Genomic DNA, 27,274 nt, shown 5'->3' on the forward strand with positions numbered 1-27,274 from the left:
AACTTAAAATTATGATGAGAAGCATATGCAATTAACAAGCGAATGGATTCAAGACGAGCAACGGGAGCAAAGGTTTCACCGTAGTCGATACCCTCGACTTGGGAGTAGCCTTGTGCTACCAAATGAGCCTTGTTGCGAATGATAATCCCATGGGCATCTTGCTTGTTCTTGAATATCCACTTGGTTCCAATGACATTGTGGTTCCCCGTTGGCCTTGGCACCAATCTCCACACTTTGTTGCGCTCGAAGTTGTTGAGTTCTTCGTGCATGGCATTGAGCCAATCCGGATCTTCTAGCGCCTCATAGACCTTGTGGGGTTCCACACATGAGACAAACGCGTGATGCTCACAATAATTTGCTAATTGTCTACGAGTGCTTACCCCCTTTCTTAAGCTTCCAAGCACATTCGTCATGAGATGATCCTTGGTGGAGAGCTTGGATGCAATCTTGGCGGCACGACGCTCTAATTCCTCCTCGGTGGTGAGTTGAGGAGCGGTTACTTGATCATCTTGAGCACCGTCATGAACTTGTTCTTGATCTTGAACTTGCTCGGGGGGAGAACTTGACCTTGGGCATCACTTGGTGTGTCAACACCGTCTTGAGTATGATCTTGCCCTTGGTCTTGTTCATGAGGTTGAGGGCCTTCACTTTGTTCTTCGGAAGCGTGTGGGCCTTGGGTTGGTGATGGCTCCACTTGAGTGGAGCATTGTCCTTCTCCTTCGGCCACAAGGGGTTCCTCAATGGGTAGGATAAAACCAACACCCATTCTTCTTATGGCTTGAGGAGGAATTTCATCACCTACATCACAAGTGCCACTTTGCTCCACTTGGGAGCCGTTATTCTCATCAAACTCCACGTTACACGTCTCCTCAATAAGTCCTGTGGATTTATTAAGGACACGGTAAGCATGAGAGTTTGTAGCATAACCAACAAATATGCCCTCATGAGCTCTAGCCTCAAATTTAGACAACCGAACACCTTTCTTGAGAATGAAACACTTACACCCGAACACCCGGAAGTACTTGAGGTTGGGCTTGTTACCGGTGAGTATCTCATATGGAGTCTTGTTCAAACCCTTGCGGAGGTAGATCCGATTGGATGCATGACACGAGGTGTTGATGGCTTCGGCCCAAAAGTTGTACGGAGACTTGAACTCCTTCATCATGGTCCTTGCCGCATCCATCAACGTCCGGTTCTTCCTTTCCGCAACACCATTTTGTTGAGGGGTGTATGGTGCGGAATATTGATGCTTGATTCCCTCATCACTAAGAAATTCATCCAAGGTGTAGTTCTTGAACTCGGTGCCATTGTCACTTCTTATTGTCAAGATCTTTGCATTGTGTTGACATTGTGCTTCATTTGCAAAGTCAATGACGGTTTGTTGGGTCTCGCACTTCCTCTTGAAGAAATACACCCACGTGTACCTTGAGTAGTCATCCACAATCACCAAGCAATACTTCCTACCTCCAAGACTATCGAAGGATGGAGGCCCAAAGAGACCCATGTGAAGGAGCTCCAAAGGCCTCTTTGAATAAATGATAGTCGTGGGAGGGTGAGCCTTCTCATGTAGCTTTCCTTTGATACAGGCACTGCAAGCACGATCTTTAGCAAAACTAACATTCGTTAGTCCACGGACATGGTCCCCCTTGAGGAGGCTTTGCAAAGATCTCATATTGACATGGGCTAAACGGCGATGCCAAAGCCATCGCACATCAACTTTAGCCATTAGGCATGTCGCGGTCTTAGTGGGTCGCTCCGAAAAGTTAATCACATATAGACCGTTCTCGACATGCCCAACAAAGGCTACTTTAAGAGTCTTGCTCCACAAGAGGGCCACGGTATCGATATCAAAGAAAGTGGCAAAGCCCATGATTGTAAGTTGACGAACGGAAAGTAAATTGTATGCAAGGGACTCAACAAGCATGACCTTCTCGATCGTGAGATCATGAGAGATGACCACCTTGCCAAGTCCCAATACCTTAGAAGATGAGGCGTCACCCCACTCGACATTGGTGGGCATAGATGGAACCTTGTGCACGTCCACCACCAAGTCCTTGCTTCCGGTCATATGATTTGTAGCTCCGCTATCAAGCAACCATGATCCACCACCGGAAGCAAACACCTACAAGAGATCAATGCTTGGTTTTAGGTACCCATTTTGTAATGGGTCCTTTGATGTTAGTAACAAGGGTCTTAGGAACCCAAATAGACCATTCAATGTATTCATGAAGAGAACCAACAAATTTGGCATAAACATGCCCATCACTAGCACGGCATAACACATAAGAAGGATTAAAATCGCCAGCTTTGTTGGGAGGGGTGACATTGCCCTTCTTGACATTATTCTTCTTCTTCTCCTCGGGGGCACTCTCTCCCTCCCTCACAAAGGTTTGCATGAGAGGAGGAGGCCGTTTGGTCTTGTCATTCTTCTTCTTGTTCTTGGAGTCGGGGACGTACCCAACCCCTTCCTTGGCCACACCTCCCTTTTGGTTGGTCAAGAGATCGTTGAGGTTCTTCTTGCCTTGTATGCAAGTCGCAAGACCTCTCTCAAGTTGCTCCTTCAACTTAGCATTTTCCTCAACAAGATGTATATGCTCACAACACGGGTTAGTAGCATTTGCATTATCAATTAAAACCATATGAGGAAAAGTTGCTTTCTCCTTAGTTAGCTTCACTTGGAGTTGATCATGAGACTCCTTGAGACTAGCGTGAATACCCTTCAAGGCCTTGTGGGCCTTGTCAAGTATATCAAACTCCTCTTTGAGTCTAGCAAGATCAACCCCGAGTTTGGCCTTCTCGGAATTTAGCACACGAGAAACAACGAGGGCATGATCATAATCTTTCTCTAACTTAGCATGATCTACGTTGTGTGACTCCTCAAGAGCCAAACGAAGACCACGCTCTTCCTCAAGAGCATTGGAAAGATCCGAAATCTCATCGGCATAGTCACGACTATGTCCTTCCATCTTAGAGATGGTGTCTTCGTGACCCTCGATCATGTCATTGGCCTCACCAAGTTGTTCCAAGAGAGAAATAAAGTGCTTTTTGGATTTTCCCTTGAGTTTGCCCATAAAGGCCTCAAACTCGTTAGCCTCCACATTAGCTCCCTAAAATTCATTAATGCTATCCGTTGGGGAAGGATGATTAATGATGGTAGTTTTGATGTTGGAGGTTACCTTGTTGGTGGCTTTAGCCATGAGGCACTTGGCGGTGATGCTCTCGTTGGGTGAGTCGAAGAGAGACACCCGTGACGTTGTTGCAATGGCAACGGAGGCCATGGCAACCGACTCATCATCTTCATCATCGTCATCGTCCTCATTGTACTCTTCTTGCACAACCAAGGCCTTGGGATGAGTCTTCTTGGTGAAGTTGTTCTTGTTGGGGAACGACTTGGCCTTGTCCTTTCGGATGAGTTTGCCACCATTATCTTCCCTCTTCTCATACGGGCATTCTGCAACGAAATGACTCATGTTGCCACAATTGTAGCAAGTCCTTACACGTTGCTTGCCCCTTGTACCACTCGAGTTGTTTTTGCTAAAGTTTGGCCTTGAGTTTTTCTTGCTCCAAAATTGCCTTGAAGTAAGTACCATGTGTTCATGATATGCATACTTCGTATCTTCGGGGTTGCTCTCCTCTTCTTCGTCTTCCACTATGAGCTTGGACTTCAATGAAAGGTTAGGCTTCTTTGCCCGTTGAGAACGGAGCACCGCATTGTCAGCGGTCTTGTCCAAAATGTTCATGGCCACAAACTCATCCAACACTTCGCTTGAGGTCAAAGTGTGGAAGTCCGGTCTTTGACGAATGACGGAGGACATAGCCTTGTGATAGGGCATCATTGCCTTGAGGAATTTGCGCTTGATCCAATTGTCATCCGTGTCCTTGCTCCCGTGATCTCGTAGTGAGACCGCGAGTTTGGTTACTCTCCGATAGAGCTCACGAGGTTCTTCATCTTCCTTCATTGCAAACTCATCGGCCTCATCTTGTACCACTTCATAGTTGGAGCGTTGAATGCTTGCGCTTCCTCGGTAGAGAGACACGACACAATGACATGCATCTTTGGCCAAGGCGAAAGGACGAAGATGAGGTAGGTCTTCGGGTGGAATAGCATCTTGAATGATGAAGAGAGCATTCTCATTGAATTGATTGTCCGCGGCTTCTCGAGGAGTGAAGTTGCTTGGATCATGTGGATAGAAACCTTCTTCAATGATTCTCCAAAGATTAGTGTTCACATGATTTAAATTACGTTTAAAGCGGTAAACCCAAGAATCAAAATCCTCATTTTTCACAATCTTAGGGGGAGGACCGGCATGATTCAAATGAGTGGAAGGAACCGGTCCACCATAAACAAGTGGTGGTTCCACATGGGCAAAGATGCCGGTGCCATTCTTGCCACTAGAAGAAGGAGCCTTTTCACTACTAGCTTCCCCCTTGTCGGGGATAGCATCCGTCACCTTGTTGGCGGGATCACCCACTTTCAACGGTGCGGTGGATAGTTTAAGCCCCTCAAGAAATTTAGTAAACATGCTTTCGACTTCGGTCGTCATGGAGGTTTTCAATGTCTCCAAGGCCACATTGAACTCCTCACGAGAGACCGAAGTTCCCCCATCTCCTGTAGATGAGATCGGATTCACACCGGAGTGTTCCTCCACACCGTCTACGGTATCAACCATACTCTTTGGACGGTAAAGTCCTTAATAAAGAGACGAGGCTCTGATACCAATTGAAAGGATCGATATGGTTGACTAGAGGGGGGGTGAATAGGCAACTAACAATTTTTAGCTTTTCTTTAACAAGTTAAACTTTGCATCAAAATAGGTTGTCTAGAAATGCAACTAGGTGAGCAACCTATATGATGCAACGAGGATAGGTACACAAGCAAGCAAGAGATATGAAACAAGTAAGCTTGCTTAAATAAAGGCACGAGATAACCAAGAGTGGAGACGGTGGAGACGAGGATGTGTTGCCGAAGTTCCTTCCCTTTGAGAGGAAGTACGTCTCCGTTGGAGCGATGTGGAGGCACAATGCTCCCCAAGAAGCCACTAGGGCCATCGTATTCTCCTCACGCCCTCACACAATGCGAGATGCCGTGATTCCACTATTGGTTCCCTTGAAGCCGGCTACCGAACTTTTACAAACAAGGTTGGGGCTCTCTCCACAACTTAATTGGAGGCTCCCAACAAAACCACGAAGCTTCACCACAATGGAATATGGCTCCGAGGTGACCTCGACCGTCTAGGGTGCTCAAACACCCAAGAGTAACAAAATCCACACAAGAAAGTATGGGGGAACCAAATATCCTTTGGTGGAAGTGTAGATCTAGGTCTCCTCCTTCAATCCCTAGCAAATCAACAAGTTTGAGTGGCTAGAGAGAGAGATCGGGCAAGAGAGCTTGAAGGGCATCAATGGTGGAGTGAGAGAGGTCAAAGGTAGGAGTGGTAGGTGGGAGAAGCCCCCTTAAGTAGTCTCCCCACAATTCCAACCGTTACTGCGTTTTTGCACTGGAGCGGTACAACCGGTCCTCGTCCCGGTACAACCGGGACTCACGGTGTAACAGCAGAACCCTACCAAGCGGTACAACTGGACAGGCGGGCGGTAGTACCAGCTAAGAAAGATAACCGGACTAACCGCCTGGCTACCGCACAACCACCGCATCAAAATAGGAGCTTGACTGGTACTTGGGCGGTGCCTGGCCAGAACAACCGCATGGCCTTGAGCTCTTGGGCGGCTAAGTTCTGAGCGGAAGAACCGCTCGGACCACCGGTGGTACCGGTCATCGTGGAACGACCGGACCAACCGGGCCACTACCGCCCAAGAACAGCATCAAACCAGAGGCGAGAGCGGTACTTGAGCGGTACATGGACGGAACCACCGCCTTAGCTGTTGCAGAGCATGGTGGCGGTACCACCGCCCGAAGGCAGCGGTACAACCGCTCGAGCAAAATCTGGTGAGCGACAAGACCCAGCGGTACAACCGCTCCAGAGAGCGGTACAACCGCTGGGCAGAAACAGTGAGCAGGAAAGAGGGGAAGAGGCAAGGAAAACTCTCTCTCACACACACACCTGAGGAAGGCAAAGAGAGGGTGAGAAAAGTGTACGTGAACTGATTCCCCCAGAGCTTCCTAATGAGGATTCCCTCTTGATAGTACGGGTACTCTACGACCAAAAAAAATAAAAACGTAGAGGACACGTCTTCGATCTTTTCCTTCGAGAGGTAATAGCAATCCGATGTAAGCCTAAGCATCGAGAACCTGAAACATATAGCACACGTTTAGACCACAAAGGGTTGTCATCATCATCCAAAACATAAAGTAGGGAAATGCCCTTTCATCTACTGAGGTGCTCGTCCGGATGAACCAGGGCACAATCGCAGTAGTTCTCCTAGTGCTACCTTAGCCGGCAAGGCGGAACGTAAGGCACCAAAACACAAGAGCCGGGCAAACCCAACATTTGACCAAAGACAATGATTCAGAGCTGATGCATATAGGGCCAAACTCGCGACACCGAACACTCCCTAAGGTATTCGGTCTTTGTGGTATAAACCGGGCCTAAATAGTGGCCTTTGTAAGAAGCCCCTTGTGTCTGGGTACGTGCATTGTTCTGGCGTGGCCACATGCCAAGACGTCAGCATCCTTCTCAACGGTGGATATATGTCAACAAGAGACAGTAAAAAAGGTTTACGCAGGGTCTTAATCTAAAAAGAATCCTTGGAGCGGGTCCCTGCTGCACGTCTGTGCCTGTGTCTCCGTTGCGCCGTATCCTGGACGGGTGTAGCACGATGATCGTCTGTAAAAGAGAGGAAGTTAAGTGAAAAAGTCGTCATGCAAAAATATAGTTTTTTTTAAAGAAACCATGTATATTTCAAGATGATAAGAAATTGCCACTTGTCTGCGCGTGTTGAGCCCCTTGTATTGACAAATAGGGGTGTGACCACTTATTCCGTATAAATAACGGCGCCGGACTTGATTAGTTGTATCTGAGGTCTTGACGACCTATTGGGTGCTTTCGCTTGTCCGGGCGCCTTTAGTGTGCGGCTGCCAAGGCAGCCTCACTCTCTTCGGCGCGCAGAGATCGCTTGATATTTCCGTGCACTGTAATGATGCCACGTGGACCGAGCATCTTGAGTGTGAGGGAGGCGTAGTGTGGTATTGCATTAAAGCGAGCGAAAGCTTCGCGTCCGAGCAGTGCTTGATAGCCACTTTGAAACGGAGCGATGTGGAAAGTTAAATGCTCGCGACGGAAGTTATCGGGGGAGCCGAATATAACTTGTAGTAGGAGGGAGCCCGTACAACAAGCCCTTGGGCCCGGCGTTACTCCTTTAAAGGTAGTATTGCTATGGCGAATTTGTGTTGGGTCTAACCCCATCCCGCGGATTGTATCCTGATATATTAGGTTTAGGCTACTGCCGCCGTCCATCAAGACTCTTGTGAAGTGATATCCGCCAATTACTGGGTCTAGTACCAGGGCAGCCCATCCTGCGTGTCGGATACTTGCTGAGTAATCGCGATGGTCGAAAGTGATCGGTTGAGATGACCAGTGGCAGGACTTCGTGGTGACAGGCACTTGGGTATATTTACCTGGGAGTGCCGCGTTGTTTTTTCCCTTGATTACGTGTAACATGTTTACTGTTTTGACTTCTGGTGGAAATTTCTTTTGTTCCCCCGTGTCTTGCTTGGGGGGCTCGTCCTCATCTTCACTTGGTGTATCCTCCCCCTTGTGTACAGCGTTGAGCTTGTCGGACTGCTTGAAGACCCAACATTCTCTGTGGGTATGATTAGCAGGTTTACCAGGGGTACTATGAATCTGACATACTTGGTCCAGAATTTTGTTGAGGCTGGACAATTCATCCCTGGTGCCTATAGGGGGCGGCTTTTGACCTGGCCGAGAGTTTTTTAATCCGGCATTTACTGTCGTGCCCTTCGTGTCGTCTTCTTTATTCCGGCGTTTGTTATTGCTGTTGCGCCGTGATTTCCCATTTCCATCTTTAACTTCGGATGTACTGGGGTCGCTGGTGTTGCATCTGGCTAGCCAGCTATCCTCACCCGCGCAAAAGCGGGTCATGAGGTTTGTTAGTGCGGCCATCGTTCTTGTCTTATTTTGGCTGAGGTGTCTGGAGAGCCATTCGTCATGGACGCTATGCGTGAAAGCTGCCAAGGCTTCGGCGTCCGGACAGTCGACAATCTGGTTCTTTTTAGTAAGAAACCTGTTCCAAAGCTTTCGGGCTGACTCTCCGGGCTGTTGAGTTATATGACTCAAATTGTCTGCATCCGGAGGTCGGACATAAGTCCCTCGAAAATTTGCCCAAAAGGCGTCTTCGAGCTCTTCCCAACTTCCAATGGAGCTTTCGGGTAGGCCTTTGAGCCAGTGACGAGCTGGCCCTTTGAGCTTGAGGGGTAGGTACTTGATGGCGTGGAGATCATCTCCTCGAGCCATATGGATATGAAGGATGTAGTCCTCAATCCAGACCCCAGGGTCTGTTGTTCCGTCGTATGCCTCTATGTTTACAGGCTTGAATCCCTCTGGAAATTCGTGGGCCAGCACCTCGTCGGTGAAACATAGGGGGTGTGCGGCGCCCCTGTAGCTGGGTGTACCACGTTGTTCGGATGTTTGTTGTGTTGCATTGTATGCTGGGGCGCGCTTGCGTAGTCCATAGATGGATCTTGTTGCACCGTCCTTTGGGTGCGAGCCCTCACATGGGTCGCGTATTGTATTGTGAGTGGTGTTGTATGCCGATCTGTGTTGGTAGAGGGGTCGTCTATCCGACTAGGTGGCTGCTTTGATATTTGGTTGTGGGGGTTCTGAGGCCTCCTCATCGAATTCGGGTAGCAGCTTCCGCTTTGGGTAGCTCTTGGAGGGGCGATTGTCGCCGTACCTTGCTGCAGTATTGAGTATTTTACTCCATCTGATTTGGAGTGTGTCTTGCGTGGCTTTAAGCCTTTGCTTCCGCTTTTTCAGACTCCTCGCGGTGGCAACAAGCCTTTTACGGGCAGTCTGCTGCTCCGGGTGTCTGTCCGGCGTTATGTCGTCCGGACCATTAGCCTTGATAGGATTTGTTTGTTCGGTTTGATTATCCGGATTACCGTTGTCCGGCAGCGGTTCGCTCTGCTCCAGCGCTGGGTCTGTATGATCGCTATTTCTGTCCAGGCGGGATTTGGGGCGGCGCTTGCATCGCCGCTTTGACTGCTTTTCGAGGGAACAAGCCTTTGGTGCGTCCTTCCGCTCCTCGTCGTCATCTTTTGGTGCGTCCACCATGTATATGTCATATGACGAGGTGGCGTTCCAGGGCCCAATAGGCGCCGGTTCTTTATCGTCTCCTTCATCGGTGTCCATACCGTCGATGTCTTCGGAGTCTAAGTCGAGCATGTCGGTTAAATCGTCGACAGTGGCTACAAAGTGGGTGGTGGGTGGGCCTTGAATTTTTTTCATCATCCGCATCCCGATATCGCTGACCGTAGTCGGCCAGGGCTCTCCTGATAAAGAGAGAGACTTTAGTGATTTTGTAATATCGCCAAAGGGCGAGTGCTGAAAGATGCCCGCGGCAGTAAACTCCATGATCGGCGCCCAATCGGATTCGATTGGTAGAGGCGCGAATGGTTCGGAGTCCGGAGAGGAGTCCGACTCCTTGGAATCATGAGTCTCGCGAAGTGCGGGGTTGGTGTTCGGCTCAATCGCCGTTGGGATCGCAGCCCCCGAGGCGGCGTCCAACCACCCATCCTCGATCGGCGCGGTTGGCTCCGAATTAAGAGTCAAAGCCGATGCGGGTGCGGCCTCTAGGGCACTGTTCGGCGGCAGAGCTAGAGCATGCTCGTCGTGACAGTGCGGCGCGCTCGGTAGTGGCTCGAATCCGTCGAAGATCAAGTCCCCGCGGATGTCAGCCGTGTAGTTTAAACTTCCAAATCTGACCTGACGGCCAGGGGCGTAGCTTTCGATCTTCTCCAGACGGCTAAGCGAATTGGCCCGCAGTGCGAAGCCGCCGAAGACGAAGATCTGTCCGGGGAGGAAGGTCTCACCCTGGACTGCATCGCTATCGATGATCGTAGGAGCCATCGAGTCTAATGGCGACGACACAGAGGAACTCTCAATGAAAGCACCAATGTCGGTGTCAAAACCGGCGGATCTCGGGTAGGGGGTCCCGAACTGTGCGTCTAGGTCGGATGGTAACAGGAGACAAGGGACACGAAGTTTTACCCAGGTTCGGGCCCTCTCGATGGAGGTAAAACCCTATGTCCTGCTTGATTAATATTGATGATATGGGTAGTACAAGAGTAGATCTACCACGAGATCAAAGAGGCTAAACCCTAGAAGCTAGCCTATGGTATGATTGTTGATGTGTATGTTGTCCTACGGACTAAAACCCTCCGGTTTATATAGACACTGGAGAGGGTTAGGGTTACACAAAGTCGGTTACAATGGTAGGAGATCTTCATATCCGTATCGCCAAGCTTGCCTTCCATGCCAATGAAAGTCCCTTCCGGACACGGGACGGAGTCTTCAATCTTGTATCTTCATAGCCCAGGAGTCCGGCTGAAGGTATAGTCCGGCTATCCGAACACCCCCTAATCTAGGACTCCCTCACCCGTTGTATGTGAATGTAGAGCTTATCACACCCGGTCATCACGTGGTGTATCAGCACGACGAACTGTAGAAATGATGCATACTCAAGGAGAACACTTGTACCTTGAAATTTAGTGACAGATCATCTTATAATGCTACCGCCGAACTAAGCAAAATAAGATGCATAAAGGATAAACATCACATGCAATCAATATAAGTTATATGATATTGCCATCATCATCTTGTGCCTTTAATCTCCATCTCCAGAGCACCGTCATGATCACCATCGTCACCGGCTTGACACCTTGATCTCCATCAAAGCATCATTGTCGTCTCGCCAACTATTGCTTCTATGACTATGACTACCGCTTAGTGATAAAGTAAAGCAATTACATGACGATTGCATTTCATACAATAAAGCGACAACCATATGGCTCCTGTCAGTTGCCGATATATAACTCTGTTACAAAACATGATCATCTCATACAATAAAATTTAGCATCATGTATTGACCATATCACATCACAACATGCCCTGCAAAAAAAAATTAGACGTCCTCTACTTTGTTGTTGCAAGTTTTACGTGGCTGCTATGGGCTTATTAAGAACAGTTCTTACCTGCGCATCAAAAACCACAACGCGATATAGTGATTGCTTTTTGATCTTCAGAAAAAACCATGTTCATTGAATCTGATTCAACTAAAGTTGCAGAAATAGATACCCACTAGCCACCTGTGTGTGAAGCACGTCGGTAGAACCAGTCTTGCGTAAGCGTACACGTAATGTCGGTCTGAGCCGCTTCATCCAACAATACCGCTGAATCAAGAATCAACTAGTGACAGCAAGCAATATGTATATACCCACGCCCACAACTCCTTTGTGTTCTACTCATAGACCTGGCTCGGATGTCACTGTTGGGGAACGCAGTAATTTAAAAAAATCCTACACACACGCAAGATCCATCTAGGTGAAGCATAGCAATGAGAGGGGAGAGTGTTGTCCACGTACCCTCGTAGACCGTAAGCGGAAGCATTAGGACAACGCGGTTGATGTAGTCGTACGTCTTCACGATCCGACCGATCCTAGCATCGAAGGTACGACACCTCCGCGATCTGCACATGTTCAACTCGGTGATGTCTCACGAACTCTAGGTCCAGTTGAGTGTCGAGGGAGAGCTTCGTCAGCACAACAGTGTGATGACGATGATGATGAACTTACCGACGCAGGGAATCGCCTAAGCACTACAACGATATGACCAATGTGGAAATCTGTGGAGGGGGGCACCGCACACGGCTAAACAATCAACTTGTGTGTTCTAGGGTGCCCCCTCCCCACGTATATAAAGGAGGGAGGGGAAGGCCGGTCGGCCCTCTCTAGGTGCGCCAAGGGGGGAGGAGTCCTCCTCCTAGTAGGAGTAGGACTCCTTCCTTTCCTAGTCCCACTAGGAAAAGAAGGAAGAGGAAGAAGGAGAAAGGAAAGGGGGCCTACCCCCCACCCAATTCGGATTGGGCTTGGGGGGGCGCCCCCACCTAGGCCGCCTTCTCCTCTCTCCCACTAAGGCCCATTAAGGCCCATACACTCCCCGGGGGGTTCCGATAACCCCCTGGTACTCCGGTGAATGCCCGAACTCACCCGGAACCATTCCGATGTCCAAACATAGCCTTCTAATTTATCGATCTTTATGTATCGACCATTCCGAGACTCCTCGTTATGTCCGTGATCATATCCGAGACTCCAAACTACCTTCGGTACATCAAAACACATAAACTCATAATACCGATCGGCAGCGAACGTTAAGCGTGCGGACCCTACGGGTTCGAGAAATATGTAGACATGACCGAGACTCATCTCCGGTCAATAACCAATAGCGGAACCTGGATGCTCATATTGGATCCTACATATTCTACGAAGATCTTTATCGGTCAAACCGCATAACAACATACGTTGTTCAATTTGTCATCGGTATGTTACTTGCCCGAGATTCAATCGTCGGTATCTCAATACCTAGTTCAATCTCGTTACCGGCAAGTCTCTTTACTCGTTCCGTAATGCAACATCCCGTAACTAACTCATTAGTCACATTGCTTGCAAGGCTTATAGTGATGTGCATTACCGAGAGGGCCCAGAGATACCTCTCCGATACACGGAGTGACAAATCCTAATCTCGATCTATGCCAACTCAACAAACACCATTGGAGACACCTGTAGAGCATCTTTATAATCACCCAGTTACGTTGTGACGTTTGATAGCACACTAAGTGTTCCTCCGATATTCGGGAGTTGCATAATCTCATAGTCAAAGGAACATGTAAAAGTCATGAAGAAAGCAATAGCAACAAACTAAACGATCATAGTGCTAAGCTAATGGATGGGTCTTCTCCATCACATCATTCTCTAATGACGTGATCCCGTTCATCAAATGACAACACATGTCTATGTCTAGGAAACTTAACCATCTTTGATTAACAAGCTAGTCAAGTAGAGGCATACTAGGGACACTTTGTTTGTCTATGTATTCACACATGTACTAAGTTTCCGGTTAATACAATTCTAGCATGAATAATAAACATTTATCATGATATAAGGAAATATAAATAACAACTTTATTATTGCCTCTAGGGCATATTTCCTTGAGGGAGTACAATGCAACCACGTAACTATACATTACACATATCGTCCGGCTACTTACATCACTAACTTACCATCGGACTACCAAAATTTAGCAAGTTTGGCTATGATGGAGAAGATTATCAACGGCTGTCCTTGCCCTTCCCGACGACCTTACCGTCCTTATCACGAAAGTTCCGGTCCAAGACACGGTAGGGATCGAGTCAGATCTGCTTGTTGCCGGAGTTGTCCGACCCGTCACTGTTCTCCTTGTCCTCCTTGGGTGGTAGTCCGGCCATTGCACGAACCGCTCGATTCTACTCTCAAGCGAGGGCGCATGTGTTCCCCCATTGCCACTTCTTTACAACACGGGTATGGATGACTTCCTCCTCTGCGGCCGCCCGCGCCGCCCCCGCCGCCGCCATGTCGGCAGCGAGGCGGGCCTTCGCCGCCCTTATCCTCTCTTTCCCACGGTGGGCACACCGGTCTCGGTGGGACTCATACTCCGTTCGACTGGTGACGAGGAAGGGGAGATTTGAAGGCTCCCGGGACCGCGATGATCCAACCCCGGAGGATCCGAGTGCCCGATATGCCGACGCTATGTAGTTGCGTCGGACAGATCCTGCTGTCGGTCAGGCGCTGTCCTCTCGGGAGCGGCAGAGTGCAATGCGGACGACCATTGCCTCCTGCAACCCACACAGGATGACACCTTAGTAGATGGGTCCGAACTGGTCGAAGTCAGATCCACTGCCCCGCCATGCCAGAGAAGGCCGGAGATCGTCGGAAGGGAGTTTGGGTGGCGGAGGGGAGTGGAGTGAAGTGAAGTGGTTAGGGTTTGGTCCGGCGAGCGGATGGGGAGGAATATATGTGGTGTCGGGTGGGTCAGCATGGGCCGGAAACGACATGGTGAACGCACCTGGGCATTTGAGGCGCATGTCTAAATCACATTTTCATGATCGGTCAGTGACTTGGCCGTCCACCCAGATGTTTGAAGCGGGTTTGGTGCGTCCGACTGTAGATGCTCTTACCACGGTTATTTATACTACCCACAAAAGAAAATTAATCCGATATTTTTTCCATTGTAATGACGGTCTGAGTGAAACTCCAATGGGGTGACCCAAACAGACGCGCGCTTTTTCCGCTTTTCGTCCGTTTGGGTCGGCCAGGCGGACGTGCGCATCCACATTCTCAAATGGGTCGGCTTGACCGCCCAACGGGAGGCTGACCCAAATGTGACTGCATAGAAAAAAACAGCTCGCACAAAATAAACATAATTAAACATAAGTGTCCGATCAAACGCCGGCCAAGTCCACTTAAACGTAATTAAATATTAATTAAAATATAAAAAAGACCGCGCCACCCCGCACGCTGCCCTAGACATCGTCGGCCTTGCCCTTGCCCTTGACGTCGTCGTCGCCGTCGCCATCACCGCCTGTGAGGTTGATGAAGACGGGAGCAGGGCCAGCCCACCCGAACACCGCCTAGTACGCTGCCAGGGCAGCCTCCTCCGGCATCTGCTGGAGCGGCGGCATTGCGGCTAGCCGCGCGTGTTCCTCCTCCTCCTCCTCGAGCCGGAGCGCCTTCGCGTCGCGTTGGAGCAGCGCCTCGTAGCGCATCTGCCACTCGCCGGCGGCGTGCTCCTGGAGGAGCCAGTGCGCCTTCCAGCGCTCGAGGTGGGCCGCCTCCTGCGCCGGTGTGGCGGCGAAGTGGGCAGGAGGCGCGCTCACCCACTCGCGGTACTGCCCCGCCCACGTGTAGGCCTCCTCCGACCAAGTGGGTGGAGGCGGGGAGCGCTTCCGCGTCAGCGACGGCCCCGGCTCTGGCTTCGACTTGGGCTCGACGGGTGGCGGCGATGGCGGTGGCGGCCCGAAGAGCGGGGTGTGGAACGGAGTCGCACGCCGCCGACAGGGCAAGGGCTTGCTCCAGCCCATCCCAGTGCGCGTCCTCCTCGAGGCAGCTAGCCTCCAGCGCGTGCTGCAGGGCCTCCTCGAGGGCGGCTTGGTACTCCCCCTCCGCCTCCATGTCTTCCGGCTCTACCCGCGGGGGCGGCGGTGGGAACGGCGGCGGGACGGCGTCGACGCCTACACGCCGTTGCTCCTCGTGTTCGAGGGCGAACCAAGCCTCCCAGTTGGGAGAGTCGGCGGCATACTCAAGCAGCGACGCTGCTCCGGCGTGACCTGCACACGACGCCTGCGCACCTCCTCGTCGTGCGCCCGCTGGCTTCACGGAACCGCCGGCACCGGGATCCGCTGCGGACCCAAGTGCCAGTGGCGCGACATCGTGACATCAGGGTAGGGCAGTGGCTGCCTGTACTCCCAGTGCCACCGCGCTTGGTGCACCGGGATGTGCAGGCGCCGGCGACCTGGGCAGAAACGCGCCGGCGTCGTAGGAGGTGGGGGGAGGAGTACGGGGGGACGAGGCACCGGGGGTGCCCTTGCCTTTGCCACTGCTAGACCCATCATGAGCTAGGGGTTGCTGTCGTCAGCGAGGAAACAAAGGGAGTGATGGAGGGGGGGGGTCAGACGTGGACGAAAGTGGATGAGGCCAGCCCCCGCCGTACGCGTGCTTAAAAAAGGACGCTTCCACTGGCTGACTAGTGGGTCCGCTGTCGGTGGTCGTCATAAATAAGATGACGGGCGGCGGTTGGATGGCCTACAGGTGGGGACGCGGCGGGCGCCGAGAAGACGTGCGGCGCGTCTGCGTCGCATTTCACACGCAATTTCGGGCCAGAAATGGGTCGACGCGGACTTCAAGCGGACGCGATTTGCGTTAGGGTCGATGTGTTAAGCCTTCACCTTTATCCGCGCCAATCCAAATAGACGAAATGAGTCATCCTATTGAAGTTGCTCTGAGCCCTTAGAGTCGATCATCGGCGAGCACTTGGAGGTTCTTGCCTGAATTTGGACGCGGAGCCAGCTGCGCCCCTGCCATTTCTATGCACCACAGTCCACGAGCACCTTTCCGTGTCGTTTCTCCCGTGCTCGTCCGTGCAGGGTGTCCCATCATGCATAGTTGCATACGCATGTACTCCTAGTGTGAGAGGCATGGCACGTGGCCGTCGCAGAGCTAGAGAGGCCATGATCGAGGAGGGAAGGCCACGGGTGGATGATACACCGACCGATATGCGCCCACCACCTTCGTCGGCCGCGGGAGCGAAAAAGAAAAGCCGGCCACTTCGAGCTTACAACGAGCGTGGGACGGCCACTGGGCACCGGCACGTAGTCTGTCGTATCCGGTGTCTCTCTCTCTGTAGCACTTTCGTGCTTTTTGCACAGGATGGTTTGCACTTGGTAATGGCCACTCCAGTCGCCTTGCCTGCCCACAAGCATCCCCAAGGAGTATCGATCACCGGCATGTTGGATATAAGAGCTTAGGAGCAGTATTTAGCAACGAGAACATTCGGTCACATTCTTCAGATGAAACACGCCACACACTTACAAATACTACAAGCGGGTTTACTTATTCTCGGCCTCCTCCAGTGCGATGCGTGCATGTGCGGCGCGACGTACGTGTACACGTACTCGTGGGCAATCACGGAATATTTCATTCACCGACGCCATGGTAAGCGTGGGTCTTGAATGATGCAGTATGTTCGGCCCAGGCGTAAGCGTCAGATTGGCGTCCACCGGCGCGTGGGCCGGCAATGGTACCTTGGACGTGCAGCATGCAGCCTGACACGGGCCCGCTTCTAGCTTTCTCAGGCTCTGAGCCTGAGTTTGCCTACCATTTCTGTCAAAAAATCATACTCCATCCGTTCCAAATTACTCATCGTAAAAATAAATGTATCTAAAATTAAAATACATCTAGATAAGTAATTCGGAATGAAGGGAGTACTATTTTTCAATACTTCACATAGCCACCAGCCCCACGACGGCCATGTTTGGATCCTTGGATTAGAGTTAGTTTGGATTAGTTTGGACTCAACTAACCCAAAAATATCCAAACAGGAGGGTTACTTTGGGTTAGATGCATCTAACCCACCCTAAAAAACTAACAAACCCAAGAGGTTAATTCTTCTCGGGATCACTAAAAAAACACATTTTTCTCTCACTCTTCCCGCAGTAGATCCCTCCCCACTTCCTCGAAACTTCTCGTCCTCTCCCTCCCTCCCTCTTGCACCGTCCGTGAAGGCGCCTCGCCGTATCCGCGCTTCATCTAACCCTGCCATCCAAACACCTTTTTCATTTAAATTTAGTTAGTTCAGGGTTAGTTCAGAGTTGGAATCTAATTCTAACTATAACTGAGTTAGAGTATCCAAACAGGGCCAACGATTGAGACGAAGGTTAAAGCCCTCCAATATCGTGTGGTTCAGCTCAGTTGACTTGAAATTTGTCCCTCAAAGGTCGTGGTTTGTGTGATATTCACTGTTTTCCGTTGGCATGATTCCCTTTTCTTGTGTATATGTTTCATATTTTCACGAAATTGTCTTTCTAGTCCCGAGTTTAAATGCACCTTTATGAACACGAAAATAAATGAAGCAAACGAAATTTTAAAAAATGGATTTCTTTTTCTACAACAAACATTGCTTAGTTCTCCACGTGCATGCAAAATTTCATGATGGAATCACCTTCACGAAGGTATGGAAAAAAACAGCTCTCTAAAATGCTTTAAAAATAGGTTTTTACCATCATTTCCTCAGAGCATTAGGGATATTTTTTTCCTCATAGAAAATTTGCAGGTAAGTACAACAATCAAGAATGTTTCTTGCCCAAAAAATTCAGTTTTTCTTTGAAATTGTTACTACCTTTTGATTTTACTATTTTGCAAGGGTGCATTTGAGCTCGGAAGCAAAATTTCATGTCCATATTTTCGTGCAATCTCAACATCAGACTGTTAACAAAACCAATTTTGCTAACTAGCGGTTTCCAAAAGTTCACCCTTAGTGCAGTTTCAACATCACCAACTTGTCTTTCTAATCCCAAGCTCAAATGCATCTTTATGAACAGTAGAATAACATAAAAATTTGAATCTTTTTTTACAACAAACATTGCTTAGTTCTCCGCCTGCATGCAAAATTTCGTGATGAAATCACCTTCGTGTAGGTTTGGGCAAAAATAAATAAAATCAACTCTCCAAAATGCTTTAAAAAGAGTATTTTAGCATCGTTTTCTCATAGCATTTGGGGTATTTTTTCTTGACAGAAAATTTGCAGGTATGTAGAACATTCAACAATGTTTGTTGCCCAAAAAATTTGGATTTTTTTTGAAATTGTTTACCACTTCTTTTGATTTTATTACTTTACGAGGGTGCATTTGAGCTCAGAAGCAAAAATTTCATGTCCATATTTTCGTGCAATTTCAACATCAAATTATTAACTAAACCAATTTTGCTAAACTAGGGGTTGCTAAAAGTTTCTTATATCTTAGCCAATGTGTATCAAGAAAGAATTTGATTATGTTTATTGACAGTGTCCCGGCTAGGGGGCCTCTCACCATGTCGACTCCCGGACTGGTGGTGCAAAACCAATTTCATGTCCATCCAGGGTCATTTTGGGCGACCCATGATGCATACAAGGAAGCCAAGAAGCCTTGGCGTACAAGGCAAGGACTCTCTATTCATGGAGGACTACTCTCCACCTACATAGCAGACTAGGATTCATGTTATCATAGGGCTCTGGTAACTTATATAAACCCAAGCCAGGTTGGTGGACAGAATAAGATCGACATATCTTAGAGATGAGGGACAGAACAATCTCATGGTAGATCAATTTGTCCTTTGTGCTCTATCCCAAAGCAACACAAACACAAGTAGGATGCGGGGTATTATCTCTTTGAGAGAGCTCGAACCTAGGTGAAACCTCGTGTCCTTATTACCATCTCATCTTAGGCTACTAGCTCGGGACCCCCTACCCGAGATTCGTCATAATCGACTCCGCCGTTTATCCTAGTGTAACATGATGAAATACATTGCCGACCTATGTTGGTCGACCCAATGTTTGATTGAATTGGTCATGAACATACCAAAGCTCGCTAAGTGAAGCTCGATTTGAAAGAGACTGGATAACTAGTTTTATTTACTAATGTCAATATAACCAATGTTTTTGCGCAAATGGGTCTGTTCATACGCATCTTGCTTGGTCAAACACTTTTGTTCTTGTGCTTAAGACTGCTTGAAACCCAAAAATATCCAAAAGAAATTTTTATTTATGCTTAGTCTCGCTTATCATACAATTAGGTGTAGGTACTAATAAGCAAGCCCATTTACCTATTTTGACATGACCATCTCTATACAACTAGTACCACATGACATATAACTGCTCATTAGGGGTGCTCGGGGTGTACGAGCCTAACAACAACATTGTATAAGGAGGATGAGGGAACATGGTACAATGATTCACACAAATCAACGAGGTAGTTGAATCAGACAACTATAGGTCGATCTTGAGGCCATATGATTGACAATGAAGGTGTTGACATGTGGGAAGATGGACATAGGGAAGGGATAGTGACAGTGTTGTGGGAGGTGGAGACAGAGACATTATTAATGACAGATACAGTCAAAGATATGGGTCTCTTCATTTGCTGACGTTCATGTGTCTGCATGATCTATTTCATAGATGTACATTTCACGGAGAGGGTACAGGGGGTATTATATAATAGGGAATGTGACAATCGCTGGATCAAAACCGTCGTGCTCAATGGTACCATGATGATGAGCAAGACATCCTACAATTGCTCAGTCGGTCAATCAAAGCGAGACTTTACCTGTAGGTAAAGGATGACTCACGTTTACTACATCGAATAACATATATGTTATACCGCCTAAGTACAGAAGTATTTATTTGGCTTGTCCAAAATAGAAACGAACAAGAACGCCACGCAAATACTTAGATTGGCACAGAAGGAAACGGTACAAGAAAGGCAACAAGGTTGGCAGCTAGCTAGCTTGCAAAATATTCAAGCATATCAACAGGGGGGGGGGGGCATGACAAAACTGAAGGCTCTTTTTGCAGAAACTGACACACCGAATGTTCGGTTGAAGTTGTCGTGCACATATCATACCTATTGAAGTGAAACTCAGTTTTTCAAAGGCTGGAATATCTAATTTTATATAGCAGTGTTAATACAACCAAGGTCATGGTGCAAATGGACCTTGTAGCTGGGAGATATGGATCGCATCATCAGCAAATCTCGCTGCAGCTACAACATCTATGTGGTAGTGGAGAATTAGGGACTGGCTATGTGCAAGTTACTCGAAATAGGAGTTGACTATGCCCATGCAAAAGAATTGTAGCACATGATAGATGGACATATTAGGGAAAGTAGGAGGGGGTTTATATGGTAAATGCAATCATTGTTGGACCGGGAACCTTTAACACGAGGATGATGAAGGCATCTTACAATTGTGCGGTTGGATTGAAGCAAAGAGTACACTCGAAGGTAATGAATGGCTCAAGGTAATGAAGGTGTTGACATCTAGGAAGATGAACATAGGGAAGGGATGGTGATAGTGTTGTGGGAGGTGGAGATAGAGACATTGTTAATGACATATACAGTCAAAGCTACGGGTCTCGTCATTTGCTGACGTTCGTGTGGCTGCAAGATCTATTTCATAGAATTACATTTCATGAAAAGGGTAGCAGGGGTATTATATAGGGAATGTGACAACCGCTGGATCGGAATCGTTGTGCTCAATGGTACCACAATGATGATCAAGACATCCTCCAAATGCTCGGTCGATCAATCAAAGTGAGACTTTACCTGATGGTAAAGGATGGCTCATGTTTACTACATCGAATAAAATGTATGTTGTGCTGCCTAAGAACAGGAGTATTTATTTGGCTTATCCAAAAATAGAAACGGACAGGCACGCCACGCAAATACTTACATGGGCATGGAAGGAAAAGGTACAACAAAGGCAACAAGGTTGGTAGCTAGCTAGCCTGCAAAATATTCAACCATCTCAATGGGGTGGCTATGACAAAACTGAAGGCTCATTTTGCAGAAACCGACACACCTAATGTTCGATTGAAGTTGTCGTGCACATATCATACCTGTTGAACTGGAACTCGGTTTTGAAAAGGCTAGAATAACTGATTCTATATAGCAGCGTTAATACAAGCAATGTCATAGTGCAAAATGGATATTATAGCTTGGAGATATGGATCTCGTCATCGGCAAATCTCGCTGCAGCTACAACATCTATGTGGTAGTGAATAGTTAGGGATTGACCATGTTAAAGTTACTCAAATTATTAGGAGTTGACTATGCCCACACAGAAGAACTGGAGCACATGATAGATGGACATTGGGGAGAGACTAGAAGGACGTTTATATGGTAAATGCAATCACCGTTGGATCGGAACCTTTAACACGATGGTGAGGAAGGCATCTTACAATTGTGCGGTTGGATTGAAGCAAGGAGTATACCCAAAGGTAATGAATGGCTCAAGTTTTCTGATATCGAATAATAACGTACCTAAAAGCGGAATTATTTATTCGGCTTATGCGAAACAGAAAACAAACATGATCGAACACACACAAATACTTACCTCGCCATTAACAGATGGAAAGGCACGAGAACTAGCTAGCCTGCAAAGTGCAAATGTTCACCCGTCTCAACGAGGTGGCCATGACAAAACCACAGGGCAGGGCGGCTTTATTTGCAGAAACCAGCTTGGCCGGCTTTGGGAACGCCAGTCGCGGGGCCATGTTAATTGTGGAAAACCCCGGGGTGCCCCCGTGCTTTTACGCGCACAAACAGCCGGCAAGCAAAAAGGAGAAGCGCGTCCGCCTCGTGCGTGCGTGCCCCCGCACTCCCTCCTCCCTCCCTCCCCTCCCACGCGACGCGACCGCCCGGAGCGGCACGGCGCCACACCGACCACTGGTTTCCACCCCTCCCCCTCCCCGTGGAAGCTTCTCTCCCCACTCCCCACTCCCCACCTCGCTGGCCTCTGCTTGAGTGCTCCGGGGAGGCCGGCTGGGGCGCGGGCGATGGCGAGGGTGATGCACCGGTCGAGCTCGGACGGCGGGTCGAGCAGCGGGTGGTCGGAGGCGGCGGCCGCCGCGGCGGGGGAGGAGGAGCGGGCCGGGTGGGAGGTGCGGCCGAGCGGGATGGTCGTGCAGGCCCGGGACAGGGGCGCCGACGGCGCCGCGGCGGGGGTGCCGCCCAGGCCGCCGCCGCCGGAGATCAGGGTGCGGGTCAAGTACGGCGCCGCCACCCACGAGGTCGCCGTCTCCTCCATTGCCACCTTCGGTCAGTATTTATCCCGTCGCCCTGATCCCCCCTTCTCGTCAATAATCTCTTTCCCTGTTCGTGGCCTAATTAGTGCCTTGCTTAACTGCGGCTTAACTTTCCTCTCATCGCCGCCGTCGTTTCTTCTCTGTAAGATACGAAACTGAAATTTGTGCTGCTAATTACTTTGAATTACTTTTGTCTTGCGTTCAAACTGTTTGTTACTAATTATTATGTGCACAAAGTGATGGAGATAGTAGTAATTTTTTCGTTAATGGTGTGAAATGCTTAACCTAATCACGTCGTCCGCGAAGTTGTGACGTTTGGCATACGGCATGACAATGCGTGCAGGCCAATAGGGAGTTCGTGGCCGCGGATAAATTAATTAAAAAATAAAGATAGTCCACCTATCGGATTTATCAGCTAAATCCGTCCCATAAAAAACGGCCATGACTTCCGGCCGTGCCGCGTGGAGGACGCGATAATAGTACGGCGAGACATCCCCCTTGTCACCATTTTTCTCCCCTTCTTCTGAGTATTTTATAAGGAAGGAGACGAAATCCAGGGAATAATCCGTGCAGAGCCCGTGATTTCTTGATCCGTGAGAAGGGCGGAGGCCTTTATTTCTTCAGGAATTCCATTTCCTGAATGTACTAGTAAATAAAATCTAAAGAAAAAGAGATTATGTGTGCTAACGTAAGCTTCAGTTCCCGAAATCGTACGACCTGGATTCCTGCCGGCCGCGGGATCCCGGCGTCCATTGGCCGGGCTGCAGCCCCGACGCACTTTCAGATGCAACGTCGTGCGTGCAGGCCAAACTTTGGTTGGAGATTACGAGGCTAAATCGACCGACCAGATTTGCTGTCAAAACCAGTTCGTCGCTTTGCTTTTTCACCTTTGCCTCACGACAAGGGCTGACGGGCGGTGACAGCCAGCGGCGGGGCGGGGCGGAGCGCGAGCGCGGGTGTCCGGATGCGGGGCGAATCCTGGCTGGCGCGGGACGGGTCCGCGTGTACGGCGGCCTCATCGGACGGCCAGCAGCGGCTGGGGCACGGCCCGCTTGTCCCGTTGCACCGACACCTTTCCGCCCCATGATGATACTGCGCCACTGTTTGGAAAATAACTCGGAGGCGTCGCCCACCACGTTCCAGTCCCATTCACCGAGACCCACGTGTACTTGTGTATTTTCAAGAAAAAATGATGCGGAGTAGAGAATGCCATGGTAAAAATAGTCCATACTTGAAAAAAAATCAAGCTGGGAATTTAGATAGTATCTGCCGCACCACATTGTCTGTCGCTGCATTTGGCGATCCACAATGGCATGGCAGGCCTGGCCACTCGGATTCCGAGAATCTGGTCTGCAAGTGGCGCCGAAAATCCGTGTCAGTGCCGTGAAGAACTACCAAAACGTCCCAGCAAAGCAAAAGTACCACAGTAACTCTGAATCAAAATGTTGTTGGCCAGCGAGCGGCACGACGATCCAGCAGTAATCAGCTGTGATGTGCAGTAGTAATTTTGCTGGTTTCGTACTACTTCTGATTGGTTTGTTGGTGGCGGATGGTGGTGACCGCGCAGGTGAGCTGAAGAAGGCGCTGGCGCCGAGGACGGGGCTGCAGCCGTCGGAGCAGCTGCTGACGTACAAGGGGCGGGAGCGGAAGAACTCGGAGTTCCTGGACAGGTTCGGCGTCAAGAACAAGTCCAAGCTGGTGGTCTCCGAGGATCCGGCGAGCCTGGAGCGGCGCTACATCGAGCGGCAGCGGAACGCCAGGATCCAGAACGCCAACCGCGCCATCGGCGCCATCGCCCTCGAGCTCGACAAGCTCGCCGATCAGGTATGCACAACCGCACACACACAAATGCTCATTGTTTTTCCTTCCACCGCCGACGATCGATCGCTGACAAAAGAAACGAGCTCCTGACATCTAGCGGTGACAGTTTGCCTTATTCAGAGATGATCTAGCGGCGGGTAAAAATGGGATGCTTTGTCTTTTTAGGCGTGTGATTAGTTGCTGTCTCTGCATCCTAGAAGGGAATTAGTCGCAGACTTGCAGTATCAGTGCGTGTGGCGTCAGGCACGCAGGCATGGGACGGAAGGGGAATGCTGCTGCTGCGTTCGCATTGAATCGCATGTCCAGGGAATTAGGTGAGCAAATTGACGCCGCGAGCTCGTCCAAAAAACAGAATTGATGCTCCGTGATCGATCGATGTGGGCGCCGGTGAAATTTCCGTCGGCAGCAGCATGGTCCCGGAGTAGGGTTCATTCAGCGTAACCATCAGGATTCCGGCATTACGACACGAATCCGTCACCCCGTCACTGACAAGTGACGAGTAACAAGGATGCTCTCCTCACTTTCATCATTGCTGCCCGAAGCGGCCGGTGCCTGCGTCTGACGTCCCTGCCTCTGATGCTGTGATTCTAAGCTGATCGGATGTTAAAATTTATTCTCGTTCTTGTGCCACCAGGTGACGAGCATCGAGAAGTCGGTGTCCGGCGGGAGCAAGGTGGCGGAGGTGCAGATCACGACGCTGATCGAGCTGCTGATGCGGCACGCGGTGAAGCTGGAGAGCATACCTGCCGACGCCGACACCTCCTCGCAGAAGAACCTCCAGGTACCCCCACCACACCACACACCCTACATTCACTGCACGCAGATCAGGTTTAGTAGGGGTATCGTGCCATCGGTTCTGGTACAACTCTCCCCTTCGATGAGGGCAGGGTGGGGCTGTCGGCGTCTGCGATCCGCATCATTGCGTCTGCAGGTAACGCGAGCAGTGCCATGACCAGCGGTGCAATGCGAGTGTCGACGAGGAATGCAACGTGTGGTGTGGGCGAGTGCCCTACATGCCCCCCCGGGACGGTCACAGGCTCATTGGCTCCTTTCTGGAGGACACGTACGTGGTCCAGTACAAGCACAGGGAAAAACTCCACCTCCACCCCTTTCCCCTGCTCCGAATGTTAGGTAGATAGAGAGAGCCCTTGGATGCCAGCCTAGCCGATCCTGGAGTGTACTCTGAACGCGTCGCATGCAGCCTAGTGAGTAGCTTCTACTGATCGTGTTAGCAGCAAATCTTCTTAGTTAAAGGGGATGAATGTGCTCCCTGACCGTGCTGTACAAAGAGTAGATGACAAGAAAGGTAGATTGCCATGGAAGTGGCGCAGGCTGTTGGCTAGGTCACGAGCACAAGCAATGTGAGACTGAGACCAAAAGTCTGGGCCGCAAGCTTTCATCATTTATCTGCGATGATACCTTCATGCCACCTCGAGATGAGAACGGAAAAGCTCCTTCACTTTCTGTTCCGATGATAATGACATGCGGATAAACAATTTGAGTGCAAGCTTTTATCTGTGTGGTGTTTGTTGGTGCAGCCATGAGTGTAGTAGCGTAGCCCGTTGTCTTGGAGAAGAAAGCTGATTTGATTCTGTTTTTGTTGGCAGGCGAAGCGGGTGCAGAAGTGCGTGGAGGCGCTGGACGTGCTCAAGGTGTCCAACGCGCGGCTGCAGACGGTGGTGGTGACCACCAAGTGGGAGACGTTCGACAACAGCCCCCCGGTCACCACCAAGTGGGAGATCTTCGACTGAATTAAGCAGCAGCAGCAGCAGAAGCAGCAGAGATTTTTCTTTATACAGAAGAGTGTCCATTTCGTTCGTTTCGTGCCGTCAGTTTTGGTGTCTTGTTCCTTGCCCATTATTCGTTTTTGTAACCGCGGTGAGCTGGTTTAGGTTAGTAGGTCGCAGCAGGAGGACCCCGGATCCCACCGTTTGTTTCGTCTGTTTGTAATCATCATCGTCGTCGACTCGTCGTCGTCACACCCGCTCGATTGATGGATGGATCTCACTCCAATAAACAGCAAAGCAGCACTGTTCTTTAGTGTGCTCTCCAAAGTGCAGTGTGTACTGATGGCTACTGATGGTGTGGAGATTTGTGCCGGAAGCAATGGTTGATGGGTCTCACTCGCTGGGATTATGTTTACAGTCCTTTGGCGCTAGCATGCCCTAGAGCGTACTGAGGCACTATCGGATCATGCGCCCATCATTCTTAATTCTAATTCTACAAACCCATCCGCTCGCCGCCCTTTCAAGTTTGAATTGGGATGGTTGCATCGAGAAGGCTTTGCAGTCCTTCTCTGCAGTCATAATCAAGAATATATATGGGAGAGACCCGCAATTGGCCGCACATCTATTCAGAGATGGAATTTTAAAATAAGAACCATAAGGTGGTACCTATCTGGATGGGAGAAACACACCAATAAAATATACAAAAAAGAAGAGCAACGGCTCGCCACCATTATTGATGACCTCGATAAAATCGCAAAACCTCGCATCTTGTCACAACAAGAGATTGAATTGAAAAATCAATCCAATGAGAATATTGCACGTCTTTTATGAGAAGAGGAAATCAAATATTATCAAAGATCCAAAGCTGACTTCATCTTGAAGGGAGACAGTAATACACGATACGTCCAATTTGTCGCCAATGGTCGTCATAGGAAGAAGTGTATATTCAGTCTCCAACAAGATGAGGGGCGGATCGAAGGTCAGGCAGAGCTCAAAAGTTATATATTCAAATACTAGAAATCTTTGTTTGGGGCACCTGATGAAGGGAACTTTACCATTGACGAGACCCGAACAGATGATATTCCACAAGTCACAGCAGAAGAGAACGATATCTTCACGGCACCTTTCTCTGAGGAGGAGGTGAGAGCAGCAGTGTTTCAGATGAAACATAACAAAGCTCCAGGCCCTGATGGCTTCCCCGCAGAATTCTATCAGAATTTCTGGAATATCATCAAGACTAACCTATTGGAGTTGTTCAATTGTCTTCATGCTGGCCAACTTGATCTATTCAGGCTTAACTTTGGCGAGATCGTTTTGTTGCCAAAAATTAAGGAGGCTGAGTGAATCCAGCAATATAGACCCATATGTCTCCTTAATGTTAGCTTCAAG

The 27,274-nt window shown here is 49.5% G+C and overlaps 1 protein-coding gene across 1 annotated transcript; it reads left to right on the plus strand.

Annotated features, from left to right (window-relative positions):
• The first annotated feature begins 21,865 nt into the window (after positions 1-21,865).
• Positions 21,866-26,198, plus strand: LOC125520114 (BAG family molecular chaperone regulator 1-like). The gene is made up of 4 exons (XM_048684941.2): positions 21,866-22,350; positions 23,905-24,161; positions 24,793-24,939; positions 25,766-26,198. The coding sequence occupies exons 1-4, from the start codon at positions 22,089-22,091 to the stop codon at positions 25,907-25,909; spliced, it is 810 nt and encodes a 269-aa protein (XP_048540898.2). The 5' UTR covers positions 21,866-22,088; the 3' UTR covers positions 25,910-26,198.
• The last annotated feature ends 1,076 nt before the right edge of the window (positions 26,199-27,274 follow it).

The sequence above is a fragment of the Triticum urartu genome, chromosome 2A (genome assembly GCF_056163025.1).
Source record: "Triticum urartu cultivar PI428250 chromosome 2A, HENAU_Tu73, whole genome shotgun sequence".
NCBI classification, from domain to species: Eukaryota; Viridiplantae; Streptophyta; class Magnoliopsida; order Poales; family Poaceae; genus Triticum; species Triticum urartu.

Bases quoted from the DNA above. Each gene is read 5' to 3' on its own strand.
- LOC125520114 (XM_048684941.2), top strand. From the start codon at position 22,089: ATGGCGAGGGTGATGCACCGGTCGAGCTCGGACGGCGGGTCGAGCAGC. The intron at 22,351-23,904 runs GTCAGTATTTAT...GTGACCGCGCAG, and splicing joins CTCCTCCATTGCCACCTTCG to GTGAGCTGAAGAAGGCGCTG. The intron at 24,940-25,765 runs GTACCCCCACCA...TTTTGTTGGCAG, and splicing joins CCTCGCAGAAGAACCTCCAG to GCGAAGCGGGTGCAGAAGTG.